We start from the raw sequence: 27,408 nt of genomic DNA, 5'->3' as shown, positions 1-27,408 counted from the left end.
GAAAGTGACAGAGCTGGGATATTAACCAGTAGTCTCGCTCTACACACAATGCTCTTAGCTATTGCAATGCACTGCCTCTTAGGCTTTTTTACTGCTTCATAAGATAGCTGTGTGGTGGCCAAATTCACAGTAAAGGGAACATTGGGTATTAAAAGAGTCTCATCTCTTGATAATGCTCTTTCAAAACTTCTTAATCATTTTAGTCTGTATAATGGCTATTTTTCTTTAGTCAGCTCCCTGACAGGACTAATAAACTTAATCTCCCCAACATTTCATTCACTCTGTAGGAGGAGTACATTTCTTTTTTTTTTTTTTTTTTTTTTTTTGAGATGGAGTCTCGCCCAGGCTGGAGTGCAGGGGTGCAATCTCGGCTCACTGCAAGCTCCGCCTCCCGGGTTCACGCCATTCTCCTGCCTCAGCCTCCGAGTAGCTGGGACCACAGCACCACCACACCCGGCTGATTTTTTGTATTTTTTTTTTTTTTGAGGCGGAGTTTCGCTCTGTCTCCCAGGCTGGAGTGCAGGCCGGATCTCAGCTCACTGCAAGCTCCGCCTCCCACGCCATTCTCCTGCCTCAGCCTCCCGAGTAGCTGGGATTTTTTGCCCGGCTAGTTTTTTTTTGTATTTTTTAGTAGAGAGGGGTTTCACTGTGTTAGCCAGGATGGTCTCGATCTCCTGACCTCGTGATCCGCCCGTCTCGGCCTCCCAAAGTGCTGGGATTACAGGCTTGAGCCACCGCGCCCGGCCGATTTTTTGTATTTTTAGTGGAGATGGGGTTTCACCGTGTTAGCCAGGATGGTCTCAATCTCCTGACCTCGTGATCCGCCCGCCTCTGCCTCCCAAAGTGCTGGGATTACAGGCATGAGCCACCGCGCCCGGCCGAGGAGGAGTACATTTCTAAGAGTTAACAGCATTTTCTTTTTTGCTCCTAATTACAGAAATGTTGCAGTCTCTTGCACAACGCCCAGCTCCAGCAAACACCAATCGTGAGAGGCGGCCTCGCTACCAACATCCGAAGGGAGCACCTAATGCAGATCTAATCTTTAAGACTGGTGGAAGGTAAAGCAGTCATTACTCTTCCTTAGCTGTTTGTTTTTCATGATGTCCCTAAGAATAAATTAGAGAATTCTGGATTATATTTTGGCTAAGGCCTGATTATTAGCAAAAGAGAAAAGTCTTTGAAGTGTAGATATTTGAGGGGAAAAAACCTGATCTATACTCTAGTTATGGCTGTTCTGTTTTTCTGTTTTGTTTTGTTTTTTTGTTTTTAATTATTTTTTGAGACAAGGTCTTGCTCTGTTGCCCAGGCTGAAGTACAGTGACACAATTACAACTCACTACAGCCTCACCCTCCTGGGCTCAAGTGATCCTCCCACCTCAGCCTCCCAAGTAGCTGGGACTATAGGCATGCACCACCACAACTGGCTAATTTTTATGTCTTCCGTGCAGACAGATTCTCGCCATGTTGTGCAGGCTGGTCTTGACCTCCTAAGCTCGAGCCATCTGCCCATGTGGCTGTTCTTACAAAGACAGTGGTTTCAGCTGGATCCTGGCTTTTGCCCTGTCTGAGTGGACTTCTTTCTTCTTCTTTGGCTTTAATAGGAAGGAGTTTGTTATAGATGAGCAAGAAAGAGACATCATAGGCTTTGCGTTAGAATTTCTCAGGCCAGGGTTAATTAATATCGATGTTTCCAAAAACTAAAAATCTATTTTCTGGACTTTTAACCATGCAGGTAGTTTGTTCCTAAGCTCTTATTTATTTATTTATTTTTTGAGACAGAGTCTTGCTCTGTCGCCCAGGCTGGAGTGCAGTGGTGGGATCTGGGCTCACTGCAACCTCCGCCTCCTGGGTTCAAGCGATTCTCCAGCCTCAACCTCCTGAGTAACTGGGACAACAGGGCACGCCACTGCGTCTGGCTAATTTTTGTATTTTTAGTAGAGACAGGGTTTCACCATGTTGGCCAGGCTAGTCTCGAACTCCTGACCTCAGGTGATCGCCTGCCTCGGCCTCCCAAAGTGCTGGAGTCACAGGCGTCAGCCACCACGCCCAGCCTGTTTTTTTAAATTATAAAATCTCCTGATGGAATTCTTACCAGTTCCACTTAAATTGTTTAATGTGAGATAATTTAAAACTCTATAAAGAATTTGAAAGTGAAGATGTTCCCTGATAAGACCTCTTTTATGTTTTTTAAGGGTAATTTAAAGTTTCTATGGGACATGATCTAAAGACCCATATCATCAACTAACTTTGTTCTTTTCTTTCTCTGTTTTTTTTTTTTTTTTTTTTTTTTTTTTTTGAGACTGAGTCTCACTCTGTCACTGAAGCTGGAGTGCAGTGGTAAGATCCTGGCTCACTGCAACCTCCACTTCCCGGGTTCAAGTGATTCTGCTGCCTCAGCCTACCAAGTAGTTGGGATTACAGGCGCCTGCCACCACGCCCAGATAATTTTTGAATTTTTAGTAGGGATGAGGTTTCACCATGTTGGCCAGGCTGGTCTCGAACTCCTGACCTGAGGTGCTCCGCCCACCTCAGTTAATATTGTCTTGTGGTTAAGTTAAAGTGACAGTGGCTTCTGCTGCCCTTACTGATCTCACTTAGGGGATTAGTGTAAACACCGAGGCTCTACAACAGCCCAAGATGGCACTTTGTTGTTGGGAGCAGGGGAGCAGGTGTAGACGGAGAGTGTGCTGGGGATGGCAGAATTAGATCATGATTCAGGAGGGTAGCATGGGGGAAAATGTAGTCATCAAAGCCTGTGTCTGTTACTCACTGAACATCACTGAACATATTCGTGTGTTCTGGTGGCATTTTTCTTTGAACTATTTGCTCAGATAACTCTAATCAAATTGTAATGTAGAAAATTGGCTTGTCAAGACAGTTTGGAGATCTGTTCTTTAGCATCTGTTAAGTATACTTTTTTTTTTTAAATCCAAGTTGTAAATGACGTGTAAACCCGTCTAACTAGGCATAATAAGATACTAGGTTATTTTTAATTATCCAAATGTTATTAAAGTCCTTTAATTAAGCCTGTTTTATTACTGCTAAAATGTAGAAATTAGCTAGGTTAACAGGCAATGAAAAATGTTCATTTCCTGCTTTTGCATTTTCTTAGAGTAGCTTTAAATATATGCCACAGTGTTCTTGATAACATAAATTCCCTCCTGTCTCATCATCAGAGACCAAAACTATTAGAATATTTGTATTTCGGTTGGTAAAAAGTAATGCGGTTTTTGCCAATAAAAGTAATGGCAAACACTGCCATTATTTTTGCACCAACATAATATCTTGATGTTTTCCATCGTCTTTTACCTGTTCATATTGCAACCTAACATCTCTGAATAGCACAATTCATGTATTGCAAGTGTAGTGTCTTAGTAATTTGTGTAGACTCACTATGGAGTTGGATGACATGAAGGGCATCCAGTAGGATTTGCCTCCCTCCCTCAGTGTACAGTCATCCAGGACTGCACTGTGGTAGATGGAGTACAAGACACAGGACTGCACTGTGGTAGATGGAGTACAAGACACAGGACTGCACTGTGGTAGATGGAGTACGAGACACAGGACTGCACTGTGGTAGATGGAGTACGAGACACAGGACTGCACTGTGGTAGATGGAGTACGAGACACAGGACTGCACTGTGGTAGATGGAGTACAAGACACAGGACTGCACTGTGGACACAGGACTGCACTGTGGTAGATAGATGGAGTGGAGTACAAGACACAGGACTGCACTGTGGTAGATGGAGTACGAGACACAGGACTGCACTGTGGTAGATGGAGTACGAGACACAGGACTGCACTGTGGTAGATGGAGTACGAGACACAGGACTGCACTGTGGTAGATGGAGTACGAGACACAGGACTGCACTGGATGGAGTACGAGACACAGGACTGCACTGTGGTAGATGGAGAAGTACGAGACACAGGACTGCAGACACAGGACACAGGACTGCACTGTGGTAGATGGAGTACGAGACACAGGACTGCACTGTGGTAGATGGAGTACGAGACACAGGACTGCACTGTGGTAGATGGAGTACGAGACACAGGACTGCACTGTGGTAGATGGAGTACGAGACACAGGACTGCACTGTGGTAGATGGAGTACGAGACACAGGACTGCACTGTGGTAGATGTACGAGACACAGGACTGCACTGTGGTAGATGGAGTACGAGACACAGGACTGCACTGTGGTAGATGGAGTACGAGACACAGGACTGCACTGTGGTAGATGGAGACACAGGACTGCACTGTGGTAGATGGAGTACGAGACACAGGACTGCACTGTGGTAGATGGAGTACGAGACACAGGACTGCACTGTGGTGATGGAGTACGAGACACAGGACTGCTGCACTGTGGTAGATGGAGTACGAGACACAGGACTGCACTGTGGTAGATGGAGTACGAGACACAGGACTGACTGTGGTAGATGGAGCACGAGACACAGGACTGCACTGTGGTAGCACTGTGGTAGATGGACTGCACTGTGGTAGATGAGTACGAGACACAGGACTGACTGTGGTAGATGGAGTAACGAGACACAGGACTGCACTGTGGTAGATGGAGTACGAGACACAGGACTGCACTGTGGTAGATGGAGTACGAGACACAGGACTGCACTGTGGTAGATGGAGTACGAGACACAGGACTGCACTGTGGTAGATGGAGTACGAGACACAGGACTGCACTGTGGTAGATGGTACGAGACACAGGACTGCACTGTGGTAGATGGAGTATAAGACACAGGACTGCACTGTGGTAGATGGAGTACGAAGACACAGACTGCACAGGAGTACGAGACACAGGACTGCACTAGATGGAGTACCTGGTAGATGGAGTAGAAGACACAGGACTGCACTGTGGTAGATGGAGTAGAAGAGACACAGGACTGCACTGTGGTAGATGGAGTACGAGACACAGGACTGCACTGTGGTAGATGGAGCATAAGACACAGGACTGCACTGTGGTAGATGGAGACACAGGACTGCACTGTGGTAGGGAGGAGCACAAGTACAAGTACTTATAAGAAAGACTGTGGTAATTCCACACCTGCACTGTTCATGGAGTTGTCTGTAGATTCGAGAAAAACTGCCTTGGGTGAGAGTGTGTTAAGGACCAGGCAGGAGATACGTAAGCATATGTGTGCTGTCATCGACATGCTTGTGAACAGAGGTAAGCCTTTATTACCTGGCTACCAGTATTAGTCGCTTTGCAGAGTTCCTTCACTTTCTATTTTCCCTTCCTCCCTCCAGTTCCTCTTGGAAGAATTGGCTACACTTGCCCCTTCTTCCTTGCTCCCACTTGGGTGGCTTACCGCTGCCAGTTCACAGCTGGCAGTGGGAGGAACTGCCCACAAGTACTTGAAAGATAATTCCACCCTCCATGTGGCCATGCTGTGAACAGAGGTAAAAGCTACCAAAGGTTCGTTCCTTCACTTTCTATTTTCCCTTCCTCCCTATTGGCTACACTGCCCCCTGTGCTCCCACTTGGGTGGCTTTCCAGTTCACAGCCCTAGGTGCTAGAAAAGAAAGGTTCGTTAGACTTCTGTCCTTCCCACTGGCAGCTTCTGCCTTCACTGGCATCCCCACCTGTCATCTCTTGGCCTCATCTCAGCAGCACTTTGCGTTGTGGGCCTTCCTTGTTCTCCCAACAGACCCTTCCTTGGCGTCTGTGAATCTGCTGGCTTCTGAGTTTTCCCTTCCCCTGACCACTGCGGCTCCTGCTTCTGACGCCGCCTCCTTTCTGCGCTTGCCCTGCCCAGAGATGTCTGTGTTCCTTGGGCTGGGCCTGGACCCTCTTCTTCTTCTGCACTCTCTAAGGAAGTGTCATCCCTCCCAGTGGCCTGGCTGCTGTCCAGGTCTCCAGCCCAGATCTCACGTTTTCATTTCTGACTTTCCACCCGCCTATGACTCAGAGATGGAAGACTCCGTGCCCCTGCCCCAGGCCCCTCTCCCCCAGGGTCTCCAGTGCAGGGAGAGGAGGTGTCGTCTGCCCCCTTGTCCACAAAAGAAGAGGAAGTCGTGTTATTGACAGCTCCTCCTCCCTCAATCCCCAGATCTAGTTCATTAGCAAATCCTCTGCATTCTGCTCCCAAATTCTGCCCTCACTCTTGCCTGTTCTATTCTCTGCCCATAGCCAAGACCCTGGGTCAAGCCACCATCGCCTCTTGCCTGGGTTGCTGTTGCTGCCTTAGCCTCCTTATCAGCCTCTCCGTCTCTTCTCAACCCTTCAACCTTTTCCTACTCATTCTCTCCCTACAGACCCAGTGTTCTTTCTAAAATACAAATTTGATATCTGTGTGTGCCCTTCTGCTTAAAATCCTCCAATGGCTCCTTGTGGCTTGTAGGATAAAAGTCTAAACTCCTCAACTTGGTCCCCAAGGCCCCATGATGCAGGTGAACATACATTACTGGCTTCATCTCCTGCTGTTCTTTCCCCTGCTCCAGCCTTGCCGACCTTTAGTTCTGTGTTCTTTCTGCCTCCTCTGTGTGGAACAGCCTCCAGCTGTTCCCCTGGAGAACTCTTGTTTCTTCAGGTCCTGCCTTGGTGTTCTCAAGTCTGACATAGGTCACTGTGGATCTGCTGCCACGACTTATGGTATTTCTGCAGACCTCGTCCTCCTTAAGTGCCACTTAGCTTGTCTCTATTCCCCATGAGATTACAGGCCATGAGGGCAGGGAGTAAGTCTCATGTTGTTTCCATTCTGTCTCCTTTGTAGCTCTTGGTGCCTGGCACCTAGTAGATGCTCAATTAATATTTGGTGAATGGACAAAGGAACTTTTCGCAGTCTGTGTTTAGTCATTTAATAAACATTCTCACTCCAGTTCTACTCCCTAGCTCTTCCCGCTGTTTTTCTTTTTTTAAGAGTCCCAGCTCTTGAGCTAGCCATTCAACTGTTTTAAAATCTCTCCTTCAGATAGCACCTTAAGAAAGAAAACTCGTCCATCCCTCTTAAGAATGGCACTCTGTAAAGTATGATGAATGGAATTTTTATAGTCAGTGCTCCTAAAGTACAGGGGCAGTAAACACGGTAGATGAACAGGCAAACATGGAAACATGAGATTTTACCCTTTAGAGGACCAAATGTCCTTTGCTGTTTTTAAAATTTGTCTTTTTGTTTGTTTGTTTGTTTGTTTGTTTTGAGACGGAGTCTCGCTCTGTCACCCAGGCTGGAGTGCAGTGGCGCGATCTGAGCTCACTGCAAGCTCCGCCTCCCAAGTTCACGCCATTCTCCTGCCTCAGCCTCCCGAGTAGCTGGGACCACAGGCGCCTGCTGCCACGCCCGGCTAATTTTTTGTATTTTCAGTAGACAGGGTTTCACCGTGTTAGCCAGGATGGTCTTCTCTGTAGTGCTACAATTTTTAACATATGTGCTGCTGAGGTGAGCACAAGCTGTGGTTACTTTTTTTTTTTTTTTTTTTTTTTTGAGACGGAGTCTCGCTCTGTCGCCCAGGCTGGAGTGCAGTGGCGCGATCTCGGCTCACTGCAAGCTCCGCCTCCCGGGTTCACGCCATTCTCCTGCCTCAGCCTCCCGAGTAGCTGGGACTACAGGCGCCCACAACCGCGCCCGGCTAATTTTTTGTATTTTTAGTAGAGACGGGGTTTCACCGTGGTCTCGATCTCCTGACCTTGTGATCCGCCCGCCTCGGCCTCCCAAAGTGCTGGGATTACAGGCGTGAGCCACCGCGCCCGGCGCTCTGGTTACTTTTAAACAAGCTCTCCAGTGATGTCAAAGCTGCTGGTGTGTGGCCTACACTTAGTGGCATGGTAGTATGCTATCTTTTAAACCCATTTTTTTCAAAATAATTTTTTTGTCTGTTTTATTTGGTTTTTGAGACAGCGTCTTCTTGCTCTGTCACCCAGGCTGGAGTACAGTGGTGTGATCACAGCTCACTGTAGCCTTGACCTCCTGGGCTCAAGCAGTGCTGCCTCAGCCTCTCAGTATCTGGGACTACAGGCACACACCACCACAAATGACTAATTTTTTTTTTATTTTTAGTGCAGTTGAGGTCTCACTATGTTGCCCAGGCTGGTCTTGAACTCTTGTAAACCTATCTTAAGTAGAGTCTGCATTTTTTCATCAGAATTTTTTTTTATATCTTTATGTAAGGTTAAATTAGTGATAGTTTTGTTATAAAATAGAGTCCCTTGTAGAATTGCATTTAATCCAAAGTGTATATTGTATTAATAAACACTTTTTGAGCTGATAGATTTTTGAGTCACTCAGATGATTGTTTGCCTGTAAACCAGTCGAATGACACCTTATGCTATAACTATACCTTACTTAGCAAGGATTTTGCACATTTTTTTCCTGTCATTTACTGCATTTATTTAAAGTATTCTAGGTTAGATAGCTGCCTTTTCTTGACTTCAGGAGAGATGCTTGAATCTTCTCTTTCATTCTCTCAGGGAATACTTGTGTTTTTTCCATCAGTTCATTTCTGGAAAAGTTATGGATCTTATCCAGCTGAGGATATACTTTTCCACATTTGCCTCTTAACGCTTTGAAAGTTTCTTGCTAAGATAGCTTGCTCTGTGAAAAACATACTGTTCATCTGCTTGGGCTGCCGTAACAAAGTATTACAGCCCTAGTGGCTTAAACGACAGAAGTCTGTTGTCTCATAGCTCTGGAGGCTGCCAGCAGGAAACCTGAGGTCAGGGAGTCAGCGGGCTGGTTCCTTCTGAGACCTGGAGGAAGGCTGCTCCAGGCCTGCCTTCTGGCTGCTGGGGGTGCCGGCAGTCTTTGGCTTCCAAACCTTGTCATAAGGCACCCTGGTCTCCGCCTTCGTCTTCACGTGGCCTTTTCCCCCTGTGTGTGTCTGTGTGCAAATTTCCCCTTTTTATAGAGATGCAGTCATAGGGGATTAGGGCTCCACCCTGCTCCAGTATGGCTTTATCTTAAGTAATTACGTCTACAGCAACTTTGTTTCCGGATATGGTCACATTCTGAGGTCCTGCAGTTCAGTGTCAACATGTGAATTTTGGGGATGCACAACTGAACCATGACACAAACCGTGAATTCTTAGCATCTTAGGAATTAGTTGTAGAAGAGAACAGGAGCCACCCCTCCAGTCATTGCTCCAGTGGCTCTGGTTAAGTCGTAGTTCAGTAGAGAGCATGAATGCTCTCAAAAAAGCACTACAGTTGTCCTCGGTAACCACAGGGAGTTTCTTCTTGGACTCCCTCAGACACCAAAATGCACAGACACTCAAGTCCCTGGTAAAAAATGATGTAGCATTTATGTATAAGGTATGCACATCCTCCCGTGTACTTTAAATCATCTCTAGATTACTTGTAATACCTAATAAAGTGTAGATGCTATGGAGATAGTGGATATACTTTATTGTTTTTAATATTTATGTTTTTTTATTGTTGTACTGTTATTTTTTATTGTTTGGGGGTTTTTTCCCCCTATATTTTTGATCCATGGATGTGGAACCCGCAGATGCCAGGGCCAGCTGTAACTTGGGGAAGTTACTTGGTGGTGGTGGGTAGTGTTGCAGACACAGTCTTGCTGGAGTTTGCTCTGCGGCAGTAAGCTCTCTGATGTGACCCTGTTTGTTCCTTTAGGAGACGTTGATCCAGCAGCACATGTCATTTCATTAGGTCCTGTATCTGATGTTGTGGATAGTGGAGTCCTCCAGCAATTGAATGAGAGCAGTGGACACATCTCAGCAGGTCGGTCTAGAGAGTTGCGAATCTAAACCTGGGACAGGCTGGGGCCAGGAGGCAGAAACACCAGCCTCTGCCAACACCGGAACAAGCCGACGCTTCCAGACAAGGCGGAAAAGGCCTTTTGTAATGGAAATCTCGCGAGGGTTAATCTTCTCTTGAGAATGGCAGTCAAGAAATGAGATGGTTCACTTGACTACTGAGCAGTTACACCAGGGAGAGCGTGAAGGAGATGATTGAGCCAGAGAAGAAACGGGTTGTGATGGTAATGGTGTGGGGGAAATGAACTTGAGCTTTAAACTTGATTTGGGTTTCAGTGTCTCTGAATTGAACATCCCATGTTGGAAGAAGATACATTTGGGGGCTCCAGGACTACAGTAGAAAAGTATAGAGCAAGCAGGAAAATCTTCTAGTAAAACTTACATGCAGGACAACAAAATGATGAAAGATATCCAAATACCAGATAATCCACCAGGAAGGCTTGTGTTTAGGGATTTGTTTCAAGAGGAACAAGGGATGAGGGAGAAAAATCCGTTTTATTCATCAGAGTCAGTGATATAAAATTGCCTATTAGGGTAAAAGAAAAATGTGAAGACTATTTTAGTATACAGAGAGCATTAATTCAGATGGCTTAGAAAAGTGATACCAGCCCAAGAACAGGGATCTACTTGAGCCCATTGTAAGTATCATTGAAAACAAAACATGCCAGTCAGCATGTCACAGAAAACGAACGAAGGACAACAAGAAGTGGATGAGAATATTTTGTTGACCTTCATGGGTTTACAGCCTCTGTCTCTAAACAAAGTATGGAAACAAGTAGAGCTTTTATTTTGCTTTTGTTTTTGTTCTGTTTCGTTTTGTTCTCCCCCACTCAATAGAAATGAGGGTTCTTAGTCTGTTTCTGACAATCTGTTAATTTCTTAGGATAGTTGTCTTTCGTTTGCTTTCCAGTAGGCATAGTACATTTAGTTGAAGAGCACATCTGTATGCTACAACTTGATTACATCTTTTTTTCTAGCTATTTTGCATTTTTTCTTTTACCATGTTTCAGTTTCTGCATGTAGATTTAAATAAGAAACAAAACTTGTAAAGTTGTAACATTTCACACGGAAATGCTGCCCAATCTTCACCAGCTTCAGAAATCTGACCTTTGCCGATGCTGCAATAAAGTGTTGTAATTTAGATTTGGTGTGGTGGTGTTTTATTTGGTTTGAGTTTTGGAAACCTATTGAACGGGTAAATTGGTATCTCCCAGCGTCATCTTTGTGCTTTAAAAATACATTCTCAGACGATTAGTGTTGTGTTCACCTTAAGGATTCCATCTGTGCATGACTTTTCTTAGGTGCTGGAGTTAATGTATTTGGGGCCAATGAAAAATAAAGTAGCCTACGCAGACCAATGAATGCACATTTTTAGAATAGGCCGAATACTGGTGGAGATGGGAAATGGTACTGCATGGTTCAGCCTGGGGCAGCGTTTGTGATTTCTGTGGGCAGAGCCTCTGCAAAGCAGGTAACTCACAAAGGAACAGCAAGAAACACTCTTGGTCATCTCTTGCCAGGTATTAATTTTAAGACTGATTTACACACTCCAAACAGTTACTGTAATCACCATTGCCAAAATTTCAAAAATTGAGCTGAGAGTTATCATTTGGAAAAAAACAAGGATTTATTAAAGAAAAAACTTTCCAAATTTCACATACAGGAAGCTTATCATCCAACCCTTACCACCATCTTCATCACTGACCTGTGTACTGTTACTGTCCTTTTGTTGGGTTTACAAGTTTATCATTTTTATATTATTTCTAGATTATTTATTACAGGGAGCCAGGATAATTCTAAATTCACCCTTTAAACTTCATATCATACACAAGGCAGACAATATGAAAATCAGGTGCGTGGTGATGATTTACCTTCATTCACCTTTCATCTAGAAAGAATATAGTCACTAGTAGGTGTAATATGTTTGGGAACCAGAAAGTGGGCCAAATTAGATTCTTCACAACATTGCATCTTCAGTTCAAAAGGACAAGCCCCCTTAATTTTGCAAATTTTTATGTTTCTCATAACTGTCAGTCTTTTGGGCCTCCTTTTTCCCCCTTGTGATCTTCAGAGGTAAGCAGGTGTTAACATATCTGACTGTCAGACTTCTTCCTTTGGGCCTTTGATTCTTTTGGGGGGACTGATAAGCTGGAAAGGCATCCTGGCAGCCTCAGGATCTGTCTCAAGGTCAGTCCCCTTACTTCCCTGTGGGAGCCTCACAGGCCGTTAGACACTCTGCGTTCACATACAGCTACTGCAGACCTGAGCTGTGCAAAACGAAGCAGCCCGACGGAGGGTGCAGAAAGTGCACAGTGGCTAGGAGAGCCAAGCAAAGGATCATGATGAGAAAACTTAAACCCAAACAGAAGCCAGGCAGAAAAACACAAAAGAGCAAAAACCCGAGAAGCTCAGTCCAATCTTAACCCTAGAGCACATAGAAGATTTGGATTGGAAGAGGCCCTCATAGTCAAGGAATTATGCTGAGAGGTGTGATAGTGCCATTCAGTACAGTAGAATCAGTCATGGATGGTTTCAGGGTTTTTATAATGAGCAGAAATATTAATAATTTCATTATAGGAAGGAAATACAGTTGACCGTTGAACATTGTGGTGGTCAGGTGTGCTGACCCCCCATGCAGTCAAAAATTCACGAAGAGCTTTTTTGAGATGGAGTCTCACTTTGTTGCCCAGGCTGGAGTGCAGTGGTGCAATCTCGGCTCACTGCAACCTCTGCCTCCCGGGTTCAAGCAATTCTCCAGCCTCAGCCTCCCAAATAGCTGGGATAACAGGTGCCTGCCACCTCGCCCAGCTAATTTTTGTATTTTTAGTAGAGATGGGGTTTCACCATGTTGGCCAGGCTGGTCTCAAACTCCTGACCTCAGGTGATCCACCTGCCTCGGCCTCTCAAAAGTGCTGGGCTCACAGGCATGAGCCACCGTGCCCGGCCTGCATATATCTTTTGATTCTCCACAGACTTGACTAATACAGCCTGGTGTTGACTGGAAGCCTTAGCAATATAATAAGTAGTCCGTTAACATGTTTTGTATGTTGTATGTATTATGTATTTTATTCTTACAATAAAGTAAGCTAGGGATAATGTTATTAAGAAAATCATGGGCCAGGCACGGTGGCTTATGCTAACGATCCCAGCATTTTGGAGGCTGAGGTGGGAAGATCACTTGAGCCATGGAGCTTGTGGCTGCAATAAACAGAGATTGTGCCACTGCACTCCAGCCTGGGCAACTGAGTGAGACCCTGTCTCTAAATAAATAAGTAAATAAATAAGAAAACCATAAGGAAGAGAAAATATGTTTACTATTCAGTGGAAGTGGATCGTCATAAAAGTCTTCATCCTCGTCGTCTTCACATTGAGTAGGTGAAGAGGAGGAGTTGGTCTTGCTGTCTCATGGGTGGCAGAGGTAGAAGAAAATCCCTGTGTAAGTGGACCCCTGCAGTTCAAACCTGTGTTATTCAAGAGTCAGCTGTAGTCCCAGAGTGGTGAGGCCTACAGTAGAGAGGTGAGACCACAGACTTCCTACCTCCAACCATATCGTGTAGTATCTCCATGATACTCAGAGTGAAAAACTCAAGATATTCTTTGGAAAAGGCAGAGATGCAATGTCTTAGGTGCCCTCCTAAAATTGTTTTCATCTGGCCGGGCGCGGTGGCTCACGCCTGTAATCCCAGCACTTTGGGAGGCCGAGGCAGGCGGATCACAAGGTCAGGAGATCGAGACCATCCTGACTAACATGGTGAAACCTTCTAAAATTGTTTTCAAGTTTTTCTATATTCAGAGGTAAACTTTCAGCTGTTGGGAGCCCAATGTGTCTTGTAGATTTTTTTGTTTTTGTTTTTTTTGAGACAGAGTCTCACTCTGTTGCCCAGGCTGCAGTACAGTGGCATGATCTCTTCTCACTGCAACCTCCGGGTCCCAACCTCAAGTGATTCTCCCGCCTCAGCCTCCCAGGTAGCTAGGATTATAGGTGTGCACCACCACGCCAGGCTAATTTTTGTATTCTTAGTAGAGATGGACTTTCTCCATGTTGGCCAGGCTGATCTAAACTCATGTGCTCCGCCCACCTTGGCCTCCCAAAGTGCTGGGATTACAGGCAGGAGCCACTGTGCCTGGCACTCAATGTGTTTCTTAGCTGCAAATGGAAGGTATCCAACTGGCAATTTCCTTTTTGTTTGTTTGTTTGTTTGTTTGTTTTAAGACCAGGTCTCACTGTGTCTCCAGGCTGGAGTGCAGTGACTGATCTCTGGTCACTGCAGCCTCCGCCTCCCAGGTTCAAGCAATTCTTCTGTCTTGCCCTTCCGAGTAGCTGGGATTACACGTGCCCACCACCACACCTGGCTAGTTTTTGTATTTTTGGTAGAACTGGGGTTTCACCAGGTTGGCCAGGCTAGTCTCGAGCTCCTGTCTCAAGTGATCCACCCGCCTTGGTGTCCCAAAGTGCTGGGATTACAGGCGTGAGCCACCACACCCAGCTGGCAAACTTGTTTTTGTTTTTTTTGTTTTTTTTTTTTTTATTATTATTTTTTTTTGAGACGGAGTCTCGCTCTGTCGCCCAGGCTGGAGTGTAGTGGCCGGATCTCAGCTCACTGCAAGCTCCGCCTCCCGGGTTCGGGCCATTCTCCTGTCTCAGCCTCCTGAGTAGCTGGGACTACAGGCACCCGCCACCTCGCCCGGCTAGTTTTTTGGTTTTTTTTTAGTAGAGACGGGGTTTCACCGTGTTAGCCAGGATGGTCTCGATCTCCTGACCTAGTGATCCACCCGTCTCGGCCTCCCAAAGTGCTGGGATTACAGGCTTGAGCCACCGCGCCCGGCCGCAAACTTGTTTTGAATAAAAATAAGAGGTGAAATCAATTTCAATTTTTAAGACTTAGTATGTTATGAGTAAAAGCATGTTTTTGGCATTCTGGGTGTTTTTTTTTTTTTTTTTCCTTTTGGTAACCCACATGCATGCATTCTTAATTTAAATGAGTGTTTTGACCACACATGGTGGCTCACGCCTGTAAGAGGCAGGGGGATCACAAGGTCAGGAGATCAAGACCATCCTGGCTAACACAGTGAAAACCCGTCTCTACAAAAAAAAAAAAAAAATTAGCTGGGCATGGCGGCACGCACCTGTAGTCCCAGCTACTCAGGAGGCTGAGGCAGGAGAATCACTTGAACCCGAGAGGCAGAGGCTGCAGTGAGCCAAGATGGCGCCGCTGCACTCCAGCCTGGGTGACAGCGAGACTCTGTCTCCAAAAAATACATATAATCAATGAGTTTTTTTAAACCTTTGGAAGTACAAAGGGCATTCAGACATCTTCCATTGTCTCAGTAGACGTGCTCTCTGGAAGAGTAACTTTGAAAATTATTGGATTATCACTTAAATGTTAGTTTCATTAGAAGCTGTTCTAATTTTATAGTTACTGGGAAAAGCACATCAGGTTCTGTTAGGTATGCTTGTATGTGTGAAAATGCTAATGTTGTTTACTGTTGGCCTCCTGTAGGATAGTGGAAAACTTTTTTTCAGGGGGTATAGTCCATTTTATGTTGGATTTATGGATTTAAGCCTTTTTTTTTTTTTTTTTTTTTTTTTGAGACAGAGTCTCGTTCTGTCACCCAGGTTGGAGTACAATGGTACGATCTTGGCTCACCGCAACCTCTGCCTCCCAGCTTCAAGCGATTCTCCTGCCTCAGCCTTCCGAGTAGTTGGGATTACGGGCATGTGCCACCACACCGGCTAATTTTATAATTTTAGTGGGGAGACGGGGTTTCTCTATGTTGGTCAGGCTGGTCTTGAGCTCCCGCCTCGGCCTCCCAAAGTGCTGGGATTACAGGCGTAAGCCACTGTGCCTGGCCAGATTTAAACTTTTATATGTATACTTGGAGACCAAGGGAAGACAGAGATTCATTTCACAGATACCTATTGATCTCATTCTATATGCTAAGGCACTGTTGTAAACCCTGGGGATAGAGGTGGAGGGACAGTCACTGCCCTGGAGGAACGAACATCCTTCCAGCAGGAGAAACACACAAGAAATGTGAACAATTCAGTGAACTTAAGCCACGGTATCTGCTTAGAGCAAGGCTTGGCACGTAGGAAGGATTCCTTTAGTGGCGGAGCTGTAATTACACCTTTGGATGTGCTGTTTCCTATGCTCATGCCCCTTGCTTTTCTTTTCTTTCTTTTTTTTTGAGACGAAATCTTGCTCTGTCGTCCAGGCTGGAGTACAATAGTGCGATCTCGGCTCACTGCAACCTCCACCTCTCCTGGGTTCAAGTGATTCTCCTGCCTCAGCCTCCCGAGTAGCTGGGGAATTACAGGCACGCACCACCATGCCCAACTAATTTTGTATTTTTAGTAGAGGCAGGGTTTCTCCCTGTTGGTCAGGCTGGTCTTGAACTCCTAACCTCAGGTGATCCATCCGCCTCAGCCTCCCAAAGTGCTAAGATTACAGGCGTGAACCACTGCACCCGGCAGACACACACATGACTTTCAACGACTATGCTTTATTGCGCATAGCAACATACCTGAACAGTAGTGGGAACTGTGGGAATGCCACCCTTCAGGGAATATGGCCTTGCCAAGTAGAGAAACAATGTCCCCACCTCCCCAGACACCACTGACAACTTAAATCCAGGCACAAACCTTTTATTCTCTCAGTTTTTCTTCTGTATGCCTCTTCCCTCCCAATAATATTGGAAGGCTTATTTGAATATCAAGGAGAAATATGTGGTATTCCCAGTTTATACGATTCCTTCATCCAAAAAGTATCATGGCAGCTTCTGAGCCCTGCAGCGTGCCTGGACAGGAACTGGCCTGGGTCAAACCACCACAGCTGTTAGTTTCTGAGATACATCATGGATAGTGGTCGGGTCCAACAAAATCCAAGGTGCCCTCTGTAAAATATGGGAATTTTTTTTTTTTTTTTTGGAGATGGAGTCTAGTTCTGTCACCAGGCTGGGGCACAATGGCATGATCTCGGCTCACTGCAACCTCTCCCTCCCGGGTTCAAGCAATTCTCTAGCCTCAGCCTCCCAAGTAGCTGGGATAATAAGTGCCTGCCACCTCGCCCGGCTAATTTTTGTATTTTTAGTAGAGAGGGGGTTTCACCATGTTGGCCAGGCCGGTCTCAAACTCCTGACCTCAGGTGATCCACCTGCCTCGGCCTCTCAAAAGTGCTGGGCTCACAGGCATGAGCCACCGTGCCCGGCCTGCATATATCTTTTGATTCCCCAGACTTTACTAATACAGCCTGGTGTTGACTGGAAGCCTTAGCAATATAGTAAGTAGTCAGTTAACATGTTTTGTATGTTGTATGTATTATGTATTTTATCTTACAATAAAGTAAGCTAGGGATAATGTTATTAAGAAAATCATGGGCCAGGCACGGTGGCTTATGCTAACGATCCCAGCATTTTGGAGGCTGAGGTGGGAAGATCACTTGAGCCATGGAGCTTGTGGCTGCAATAAACAGAGATTGTGCCGCCACACTCCAGCCTGGGCAACTGAGTGAGACCCTGTCTCTAAATAAATAAATAAGTAAATAAATAAATAAGAAAACCATAAGGAAGAGAAAATATGTTTACTATTCAGTGGAAGTGGATCATCATAAAAGTCTTCATCCTCGTCGTCTTCACACTGAGTAGGTGAAGAGGAGGAGTTGGTCTTGCTGTCTCACGGGTGGCAGAGGTAGAAGAAAATCCATGTGTAAATGGACCCCTGCAGTTCAAACCTGTGTTATTCAAGAGTCAGCTGTAAGGCCGGGTGCGGTGGCTCAAGCCTGTAATCCCAGCACTTTGGGAGGCCGAGGCGGGCGGATCACAAGGTCAGGAGATCGAGACCACAGTGAAACCCCGTCTCTACTAAAAATACAAAAAATTAGCCGGGCGCGGTGGCGGGCGCCTGTAGTCCCAGCTACTCAGGAGGCTGAGGCAGGAGAATGGCGGGAACCCGGGAGGCGGAGCTTGCAGTGAGCTGAGATCCGGCCACTGCACTCCAGCCTGGGCGACAGAGCGAGACTCCGTCTCAAAAAAAAAAAAAAAAAAAAAAAAAAAAAAAAAAAAAAAAAAAAAAAAAAAAAAAAGAGTCAGCTGTAGTCCCAGAGTGGTGAGGCCTACAGTAGAGAGGTGAGACCACAGACTTCCTACCTCCAACCATATCGTGTAGTATCTCCATGATACTCAGAGTGAAAAACTCAAGATATTCTTTGGAAAAGGCAGAGATGCAATGTCTTAGGTGCCCTCCTAAAATTGTTTTCATCTGGCCGGGCGTGGTGGCTCACGCCTGTAATCCCAGCACTTTGGGAGGCTGAGGCAGGCGGATCACAAGGTCAGGAGATCGAGACCATCCTGGCTAATAAGGTGAATCCCCGAAAAAATTAGCCGGGCATGGTGGCAGGCGCTTGTAGTCCCCCAGGTGGAGGCTGAGGGAAGAGAATGGCGTGAACCCGGGAGGCAGAGCTTGCAGTGAGCTGAGATTGCACCACTGCACTCTAGCCTGGGCAACAGAGAGACTCTGTCTCAAAAAAAAAAAAAAAAATTGTTTTCCAGTTTTTCTATATTCAGAGGTAAACTTTCAGCTATTGGGAGCCCAATGTGTCTTATAGATTTTTTTTGTTTTTGTTCTTTTTGAGACAGTCTCACTCTGTTGCCCAGGCTGCAGTGCAGTGGCGTGACCTCAGCTCAGGCAACTTCTGCCTCCGAGGCTCAAGTGATTCTCCCACCTCAGTCTCCCAAGTAGCTGGGATTATAGGCGTGCACCACCAAGCCTGGCTAATTTGTGTATTTTTAGTAGAGATGTGATTTCTCCATGTTGGCCAGGCTGGTCTCGAACTCCTGACCTCAAGGGCTTCATCCCCCTTGGCCGCCCAAAGTGCTGGGATTACAGGCGTAAGCCACTGTGCCTGGCCAGATTTAAACTTTTATATGTATACTTGGAGACCAAGGGAAGACAGAGATTCATTTCACAGATACCTATTGATCTCATTCTATATGCTAAGGCACTGTTGTAAACCCTGGGGATAGAGGTGGAGGGACAGTCACTGCCCTGGAGGAACGAACATTCTTCCAGCAGGAGAAACACACAAGAAATGTGAACAATTCAGTGAACTTAAGCCACGGTATCTGCTTAGAGCAAGGCTTGGCACGTAGGAAGGATTCCTTTAGTGGCGGCTGCTGTAATTACACCTTTGGGTGTGCTGTTTCCTATGCTCATGCCCCTTGCCTTTCAAGATTCAGTTCAAGCACCACCTCTCCATGGAAATGCGCGGCTGTCCTCTGGGCCCCCTGCGTGATTTAGGGGCTCCTCCCCTTGAGCTTTGTATAAGGTGTCTCTCTGCCTACCCACAGCCCTGGCGGAGGGATGAGTTTAAAGGGAGGGTGGTTAGTCGGCTGCTGTCTTGCAAAAGAAACAAGCTTGACCTGTGTACAGGAGTCTAAGGTTAGGAATGGGGGTGCCCTGGGAAGTGCTCAACAAATGCTCCCTCCCACCCCCCCAGACTGTGGAGATTTGGAGGGAATCCGCCCTGCCCTGGTTTGGAACAGGCTTCCGCACTTGATGCAAACGCTGCCTGACCTCAGGCTTGCTGGTGAGCTCTCACTTGTCTAGTCTGGTTCCACCAGAGGAGCTTAGGAATTTGGAAAATAAAGGCAGGTCTTCCTAGTCACCACGTCCCCGGTCCACACTGACTCTGGATGGCGGCAGGGTCACTTAGAGCCTGCTGGTGTCAGTGCTGGCAGGAAATAGCTTGCCTGGACTGATGGGCGAGGACGCTGTCCCACTGCCACAAACTGTTGGCTTTGTAATCTAGGAGATGAGCAGGCAAGCTTCATATACACTTGCCACTAGGGAGCGGGCAGGTGTGGAACGTTGTTGCAGCAGGAGCCCAGAGGCAAGAAATACCTGCTACAGTCAGAGGAGAGCGAAGGTTCCAGGCTGGCCGTGGTGGCCCCTCATTAGATGCACATTGAGCCCCAGCTTCAGCACTTCCTACCATTATGACCTTGGGTAGTTATTGACCTCTGACTCAGTTTTCTTATCTCTAGGATGAGGATAACTTAGTAGGGTTGTATGAGGAGTTAATGGGATAAAGGACATGAGACAGTGGCTTTTTTTTTTTTTTTTTTTGAGATGCAGTCTCGCTCTGTCGCCCAGGCTGGAGTGCAGTGGCACGATCTCAGCTCACTGCAGGCTCCGCATCCCGGGTTCCCGCCATTCTCCTGCCTCAGCCGCCCGAGTAGCTGGGACTACAGGCGCCTGCCACCATGCCTAATTTTTTAGGCATTTTTTTTTTTTGTATTTTTAGTAGAGATGGGGTGTCACTGTGTTAGCCAGGATGGTCTTGATTTCCTGACCTCGTGATCTGCCCTCCTCAGCCTCCCAAAGTGCTGGGATTACAGGCGAGAGCCACCGCGCCCGGCCAGGGACTGTGGCTGCTGCAGCGTAAGTGCTCAAGGAAGGTTAACGATTAGTATTATGATCATAGTGTCTGCATGCCAGATACAGTGTTGAATGCACAGTGGACCAAGCAGGCTCTGTCCTTGCAGACCTCAGAAACCCCTCAAGTGTGCACAGTCAGTATCAGGTTCCGACCTGGGCAGCTAAAATCACACATGTGACTTTCAACGACTATGCTTTATTGCACATAGAAATGTACCTGAACAGTAGTGGGAACCGTGGGAATGCCACCCTTCAGGGAATATGGCCTTGCCAAGTAGAGAAACAATGTCCCCACCTCCCCAGACACCACTGACCACTTAGATCCAGGCACAAACCTTTTATTCTCTCAGTTTTTCTTCTGTATGCCTCTTCCCTCCCAATAATGTTGGAAGGCTTATTTGAATATCAAGGAGAAATATGTGGTATTCCCAGTTTATGTGATTCCTTCATCCAAAAAGTATCATGGCAGCTTCTGAGCCCTGCAGCGTGCCTGGACAGGAACTGGCCTGGGTCAAACCACCGCAGCTGTTAGTTTCTGAGATAATCATTGATGGCGGTCGGGTCCAACAAAATCCAAGGTGCCCTCTGTAAAATATGGGAATTTTTTTTTTTTTTTTTTGGAGATGGAGTCTAGTTCTGTCACCAGGCTGGAGTGCAATGGCATGATCTCGGCTTACTGCAACCTCCGCCTCCCAGGTTCAAGTGATTCTTCTGCCTCAGCCTCCTGGGTAGCTGGGATTACAGGCATGTGCCGCCGTGCCCAGCTAATTTTTGTATTTTTAGTAGAGATGGGGTTTCACCATGTTGGCCAGGATGGTCTCAATCTCCTGACCTCATGATCCGGCCGCCTCAGCCTCCCAAAGTGCCAAAGTGCCGGTATTACAGGTGTGAGCCACCGTGCCCAGCCAAAAATATGGGAATTCTTTTTTTTTTTTTGAGATAAGTCTTGCTCTTGTCCTCCAGGCTTGAGTGCAATGGCTTGATCTCGGCTCACTGCAACCTCCGCCTCCCAGGTTCAAACTATTCCCTTGCCTCTGCCTCCCAAGTAGCGGGGATTAAGGTGCCTGCCACCACGCCCGGCTAATTTTTGTATTTTTTAGTGGAGACGGGATTTCACTATATTGGCCAGGCTGGTCTAGAACTCCTGACCTCAGGTGATCCGCCCGCCTCGGCTTCCCAAAGTGCTGGGATTATAAGCATGAGCCACCGTGTCTGGCAAGATGGGAATTCTTAAATCCCACAGACTGGTGACTTTTTCTTTCAGTAGGGTGGGCCAGAACAATACTGCAGAATCATTTTGAGACTGACGGTGGGATTTTTGCAGGGCTTCGCTGAGACAAGATTGGCAAAGAATAAGTGAAAGAAGCAAAGCAGGAAGAAGATTTGAAATACTCAGTTTTGACCCCTGGCTTGTGTGCCTAGCACAAGGGCATAAGGGGATGCGGGAGTCGGTTCTCAAATCAATGAGCCCACATTTACTATGACTTCTAGGATACCGGGAGCATTGCATTCAACACTGAGAGTGTGAGGAATTGTGGGGATTTGCTCAAATCCTTACCCATCTGGAATGTGTACCCTCATCCTTCAACACAGGGCTGACCACCGACTGCTCCTTTGCCATCCTTCCGGTACGGTGGCAGGGATGCTGGTGTAACTGCAGGACCAGTTCACACCGATTCACCTTTGCTTAAGTTGTTACAGGTGACAGAGCCAAAATTGCACACACAGCAGGAAAGGTTTGACGTCGTAATAGTTAACACCACAAGTCAGGCAGACCGGCTGCATTGCCATCAGCTGAAAGTAGTTAGAACGGCCAGGAGGGCTTGACCCACCTCGCATTAGGGACACGCATTGCCATCAGCTGAGACTAGTTAGAACGGCCAGGAGGGCCTGACCCACCTCGCATTAGGGAGCCGGGTGGGAGTGTGGCTTCCTGTCTCCGCGCCGGGGACTCGCAGCCGCCGGCGCCATGGTGTTGGCTTTTCTGCCTGGGGGGCGGCAAGCGTGCCGCCCAGAAACACTGGCTGTGGGTGAAGCAAGCCCGGATGTGAGTTCTGCTCCTGCCATTTACTAGGTAAGTTTCGTAACTGAAGCCTCTTTAAAGTATTTGTATAATGAGAATACATTTCTGAAAGTTCCAGGGTGATGGTGAAAATAGAATGGAAAACAGGTTCCAGACCTGGGCAGCTAAAATTCCTTCAGCACTCCTGCGCGCTAGATACGGGTAATCAACGAGGTTACAGTGATAGGGCAGAGAAAGTCCTGCTTCTGTGGCGCTTCCGTTTTCCGAGGGTGAGACACATAAACAGTGATTGAGGACACTGTCTCACAGAGGTCACTGCTGATGGAGACTGTGCGTGCTGCCCAGACTGCCTTCCCTGCAGGACTCATGCTGGGAGCTGCCAGGAGTGCTCTTGGCAGGCAGCCTCCAGCTGTCAGCTCCTGGGATGGTCTCGGCTGCAGACGTGGCTGGGGGTGGCCTGAGGACACCCAATGTCAACGCTGGTCAGTGTGGGAGTACAAGGGCCAATGCCTCTGCTCAAGTCAAGGCGACTTGAAAGGGCCGCCCTCACTGGAGGGTTCCTGGGAGCTGTTGCCGGGCCTGTGTCATGGCTTAATGACTTGTTTATTTTTTTTTTTTGGAGTAAGTAACTTGCTGTGTTGCCCAGGCTGGAGTGCAGGGGCATGATCACGGCTCACTGCAGCCTTGGACCTCCTGGGCTCCAGTGATCCTCCTACCTCAGCCTCCCAAGTAGCTGGGACTACAGGCATGTGCAACCCAGCCCGGTTAACTATTTAAAATTTTTTTGCAGAGACAGGGTCTCACTTTGTTGGCCAGGCTGATCTTGAACTCCTGACCTCAAGCACCCCTCCCGCTTTGGCCTCCCACAGTGCTGGGATCACAGGTTTGAGCCATCGTACCCACCACAGCTCAGGGGTTTGTTAGCTGCTTGAGGTCGGGTGTGTGGAGGAGAAGTCCTCCAGGCCAAGAGAGAATTAAGACCTGACAAGGGGTCAGCCCCGGGCTGGGGAAACAGTGCGGGAGAAGAGGACGGAGGGAAAGGACTGAGCGTGGCCCTTTGAGGAACGAGGAAGATGCAGCAGGAGGTGGAGAGAGCCGCAGGGGAAGTGGCGTGGGGGCCCGTGCTGGAGCAGGCTTGGTCGCCAGTGGGATGTGTAGGTTTTCTTCTAAGTGTTGCGGGGTTGGTTGGATCTGACCTGAGGGCTCGCTCTGGCTGTGGGGTGGGGAGCAGATGGCAGGGGCTGAGGTGGAGTCAGGAGGGTGAGGCCCTAGTCATGGGACTCTGGGGGGACAGTGGACGGGAGGAAGGGACCAGACAGACTCGAGCGTGTGTTCCAGCAGAGCTGCCAGGCCTGGGCTGTGGGCTCCATGGAGGAGCAGGTGGAGTGAGGGGACTCGGGGCTCCTGGCCTTGCGACTGGCAGGGTGGGAGAGTGTGGGAAGCCCCCGGTGGTGCCACTCGTGGGGAGGGCGAGGATGAGCTGCCTAAGTGTCGTGTGCCTCTCCTCCTGGTCTGCCTGCCTGGCGGGGCCTCATGGCTTTACTGCTGCCAGGGAGAATGGCCCCTGCCAGGTGGACCTGGCTGCTGGAGGCCCCCGGTCTGCAGCTGGCAGGCAGAGGTCTGGCCAGGGATCTGAGGAGGTCACATTGCTCTGGGAAGGGCAAACGAGGCACTGGGGTGCGTGGGACGGAGGCTCCCCTCCAGAACCGAGGTAACCGAAGATGCTTCTAGAGCCACTTGGGATCCTCATGCCTGGGGCTGGGGCCTGAGGAGTGCGGGAAGCGCCCCAGCAGGGACAGGAGCTGGGAGAGAGGGGCTGGCTGTGAGCTGACGCCTCCCTCTGTTATGCCTGGCCGGATTTTCCTTTCCTTCTGCTTTGACTTTGTTTGTTTGCTGGGCATATGCTTTGCATTGTTCCTAAGCGAGCCTCAGGAGCTGTGGCCGCAGTGGCCCGGGCTGCTGGCATTGGACAGTGGAGAGCGTCGCACACCTGGGGAGGCCAGAGGCCTCCCGGCCACAGCCTGCTGCGCTGTGTCTCCTTTGAGACCCAAGGCCTGGGAAGCAAGCTTCCTTCCCACAGCAGCAGGCAAGAAGCGCCCGCCTGGGCCCGGGCCCTGACCCCTGCCCTGCCGCCTGCCTCACTGCCCACAGCAGAAGGGGCAGACAATGGTCTGCTGAAGCTCCATGGCAGTGACACTAACTCAGCCCCTCAGGAGAAAGCCATCTGGGTCCCTCTCTTTGGGGCCTAACGGGACAGAGGCTGAAGGTGGAGGAGTGTTTACATCACAGGTGCCAGCCCTGTGGGGCTTTGGCATCCTTGCTCCTTCCACAATCAGCCAGTGCGCCCCACCTGGACTCCAAGAGCACCCAGCCCTGTCAACTCCAATCAGATCCAAGCGTGGGGGTCAAATGCACAGAAGGCAGCAGCACCCTGTGTTACTGGGCGAGGAGAGGCAAAATAAGGACGAGAATTCCTGACCACATTTACAACTTAAAACTGTTGATTTGGGAAGAATTACAGATGCCCCTGAAGTTGCAAACATAACAGAGTCCCACAAACCCTTCAACCAGCTTCCCTCAATGGAGGCATCTTATAGGATGATTGTCCAACGTCACAACCAGGAAAGTGACATTGGTTCAATGCTGTTGATCAGACGTCGAACCTTTCGCAGTTCCACTCACTTTCACATACGTGTGCGTGTGTGTGGTTCTGCGAGACGTGATCCCGTGTATGGGTCCTGTGACTCCGTGCAGTCGAGATACAGAACTTCCACCACCATAGAGGAACTCTCTGTAGTCACAGCACCACTGTCGCTGTCCCCCAGCAACTCCCAGTCTGGTCTCCGTCCTTCCACTTCTGTCATTTTGAGAATGTTCCTATCGACGGGGTTGCACTGTGGCTCTATTGCAATGGCCTTGGGAGCCCCGCCAGCTGCTGTGCGTGTTGTGGGTTTCTTTTTGTGGCTGAGTCGAATTCTGCGGCCGGATGGACCAGCGTGGGTCTAACCATCCACACGCGGAAGCACGTTTGGGTTGCTTCCAGGTTTTGGCTCTTCTGAATAAAGCTGTTATGAATATTTATGTACAGATTTTGTGTGTGTGGTAAAATATAACATAAAATTTACCAGTAATCCTTTATTTTTTATTTTTTTGCCTCAGCCGCCCGTGTAGCCGGGATTACAGGCACGCGCCACCACACTCGGCTAATTTTTGTATTTTTGGTAGAGACGGGGTTTCCCCGTGTTGGCCAGGCTGGTCTCAAAACTTCTGACCTTGGGTAATTCACCTGCCTCGGCCTCCCTAGGTGCTGGGATTACAGGCGTGAGCCACTGTGCCCAGGCACCAGTAACCTTCAAGTATACAATTCAGTACATATATAGGTTTTTGTGAAAAGATAAGTTTTTTGTTTGTTTTTTGTTTGTTTTTTTGACACGGAGTCTTGCTCTGTTGCCCAGGCTGGAATGCAGTGGTGCATTCTCAGCTCACTGCAACCTCCACCTGCCAGGTTGAAGTGATTCTCCTGCCTCAACCTCCTGAGTAGCTGGGATTACAGGTGCTCACCACCATGCCTGGCTAATTTTTGTATTTTTGGTAGAGATGGGGTTTCACCATGTTGACCAGGCTGATCTCGAACTCCTGTCCTCAAGTGCTCTGCCCACCTTGGCCTCCCAAAGTGCTGGGATTACAGGCGTGAGCCACTGTGCCTGGCCTGTAACCATTTTTAAGTGTCCAATTCTGTGTGTGTGCAGGTTTTTGTGTAAATGTAAAAGTGTTCATTTCTCTGAGACAAACACCCGAGTGTGATTGCCGGGTCGCATGGAAAGTGACTGTTTTGTCTTCTAAGAAACAGCTGCTGAGCTGTTTTCCAGAGTAAATGTGCCGTCTTCCATTCTCACTAGCCATGTTTGAGACAGCCAGTTTCTCCATAACGTTGCTGGCATCTGCTGTTAGGAGTATCTTTATTGTAGCTGCTCTAACTAGCGCGTGGGGGCATCTCCTTATAGTTGCCATTGGCATTTTCCTGCTGGCTATGATGTTGAATGTGCTTTTATACACTTGGTTGCTGCTCACACCTCCTCTTTGGTGAAACGTCTGTTTGTCTTTTGCCTGCTTTCTAATTGAATTAGAAGCAGGACCTTCATCTGTGTTTTTACCATTGGGTTTTGAGAAGTCTTTATGTACTCTAGATACAAGTCCTTTGTGAGTTACATGCTTTTTCAGCATTTCTCCCCAGTCGGTAGCTTGTCTTTTCATCCTCTTAACAGTTCTTTCACTCAGCAAGTTTTAAATTTTGATGAAGTCCAACCTCTCTCTCTCTCTCTCTCTCTCTCTCTCTCTCTCTATATATATATATATATATATATATATATATTTTTTTTTTTTTTTTTTCTTTCATGGATTGTGTGTTGGTGTCATGCCTAAGAACTCTACTCTTGGCTGGGAGCAGTGGCCCAAGCCTGTAATCCCAGCACTTTGGGAGGCTGAGGCAGGTAGGTCACCTGAGGTCGGGAGTTCAAGGCCAACCTGGCCAACATGGTGAAACCGCGTCTCTACTAAAAATAAAAAAACTAGCCAGGCATGGTGGTGCACGCCTGTAGTCCCAGCTACTCGGGAGGCTGAGGCAGGAGAATCATTTGAACCTGGGAGGTGGGGGCTGCAGTGAGCCGAGATTGCACCACTGCACTCCAGCCTGGGCAACACAGCGAGACTCTGTCTCAAAAACAAAATAAAACTCAAGTCTTCACCTAGCTCTAGGTCTCAAAGATTTTCTGTTTTCTTTCCTAAAAGTTTTATAGTTTTCTGTTTTACATTTAGGTCCATGTTTCATTTCGAGTGGACTTTTTGTATCAGGTGTGAGGTCTGGGACGAGGCTCACTTTCACCTGTGGGCGTCCAGGCTCGCACCGTTTGTTGAAGAGCTCTCCTTGCTCTGCTGAATTGCTTTTGCACCTTTGGCAAAAATCAGGTGAACCGAGTATGTTTCATAAGGCAGGTCTGCCAGCAGCAAATTCTCTCAGCTTTTCTTCATTTGGGAGTGTCTTTATTTTGTTTTCAGTTTTGAAATAGTTTTGCTGGATAAAAAAAAAAAAAAAAACCAGGCTGGGCACAGTGAGTGGCTCACGCCTGTAATCCCCATACTTTGGGAGGCTGAGGCAGGCGGATCACCTGAAGTCAGAAGTTTCAGACCAGCCTGGCCAACATGACAAAATCCTGTGTCTACTAAGAATACAA

At 47.8% G+C, this 27,408-nt stretch overlaps 2 protein-coding genes across 2 annotated transcripts in view; one reads left to right on the top strand and one right to left on the bottom strand.

Moving 5' to 3' along the window:
- UPF2 (UPF2 regulator of nonsense mediated mRNA decay) overlaps positions 1-10,860 on the top strand; it is a 727,243-nt gene extending 716,383 nt beyond the window's left edge. Inside the window, exons 22-23 of the mRNA XM_050803192.1 lie at positions 938-1,058; positions 9,577-10,860. Coding sequence (XP_050659149.1) covers positions 938-1,058; positions 9,577-9,586 — 131 coding nt within the window. The 3' untranslated portion in view covers positions 9,587-10,860. The remainder of the gene's footprint in view (positions 1-937; positions 1,059-9,576) is intronic.
- CDC123 (cell division cycle 123) overlaps positions 1-27,408 on the bottom strand; it is a 421,061-nt gene that overhangs the window by 331,713 nt on the left and 61,940 nt on the right. The gene's annotated exons all lie outside the window — the stretch shown is intronic.

This window comes from Macaca thibetana, chromosome 9 (assembly GCF_024542745.1).
Source record: "Macaca thibetana thibetana isolate TM-01 chromosome 9, ASM2454274v1, whole genome shotgun sequence".
Classification (NCBI taxonomy): Eukaryota; Metazoa; Chordata; class Mammalia; order Primates; family Cercopithecidae; genus Macaca; species Macaca thibetana.
The sequence above is the reverse complement of the archived record's forward strand: the minus strand, read 5'-3'. Positions and strand labels throughout refer to the sequence as shown.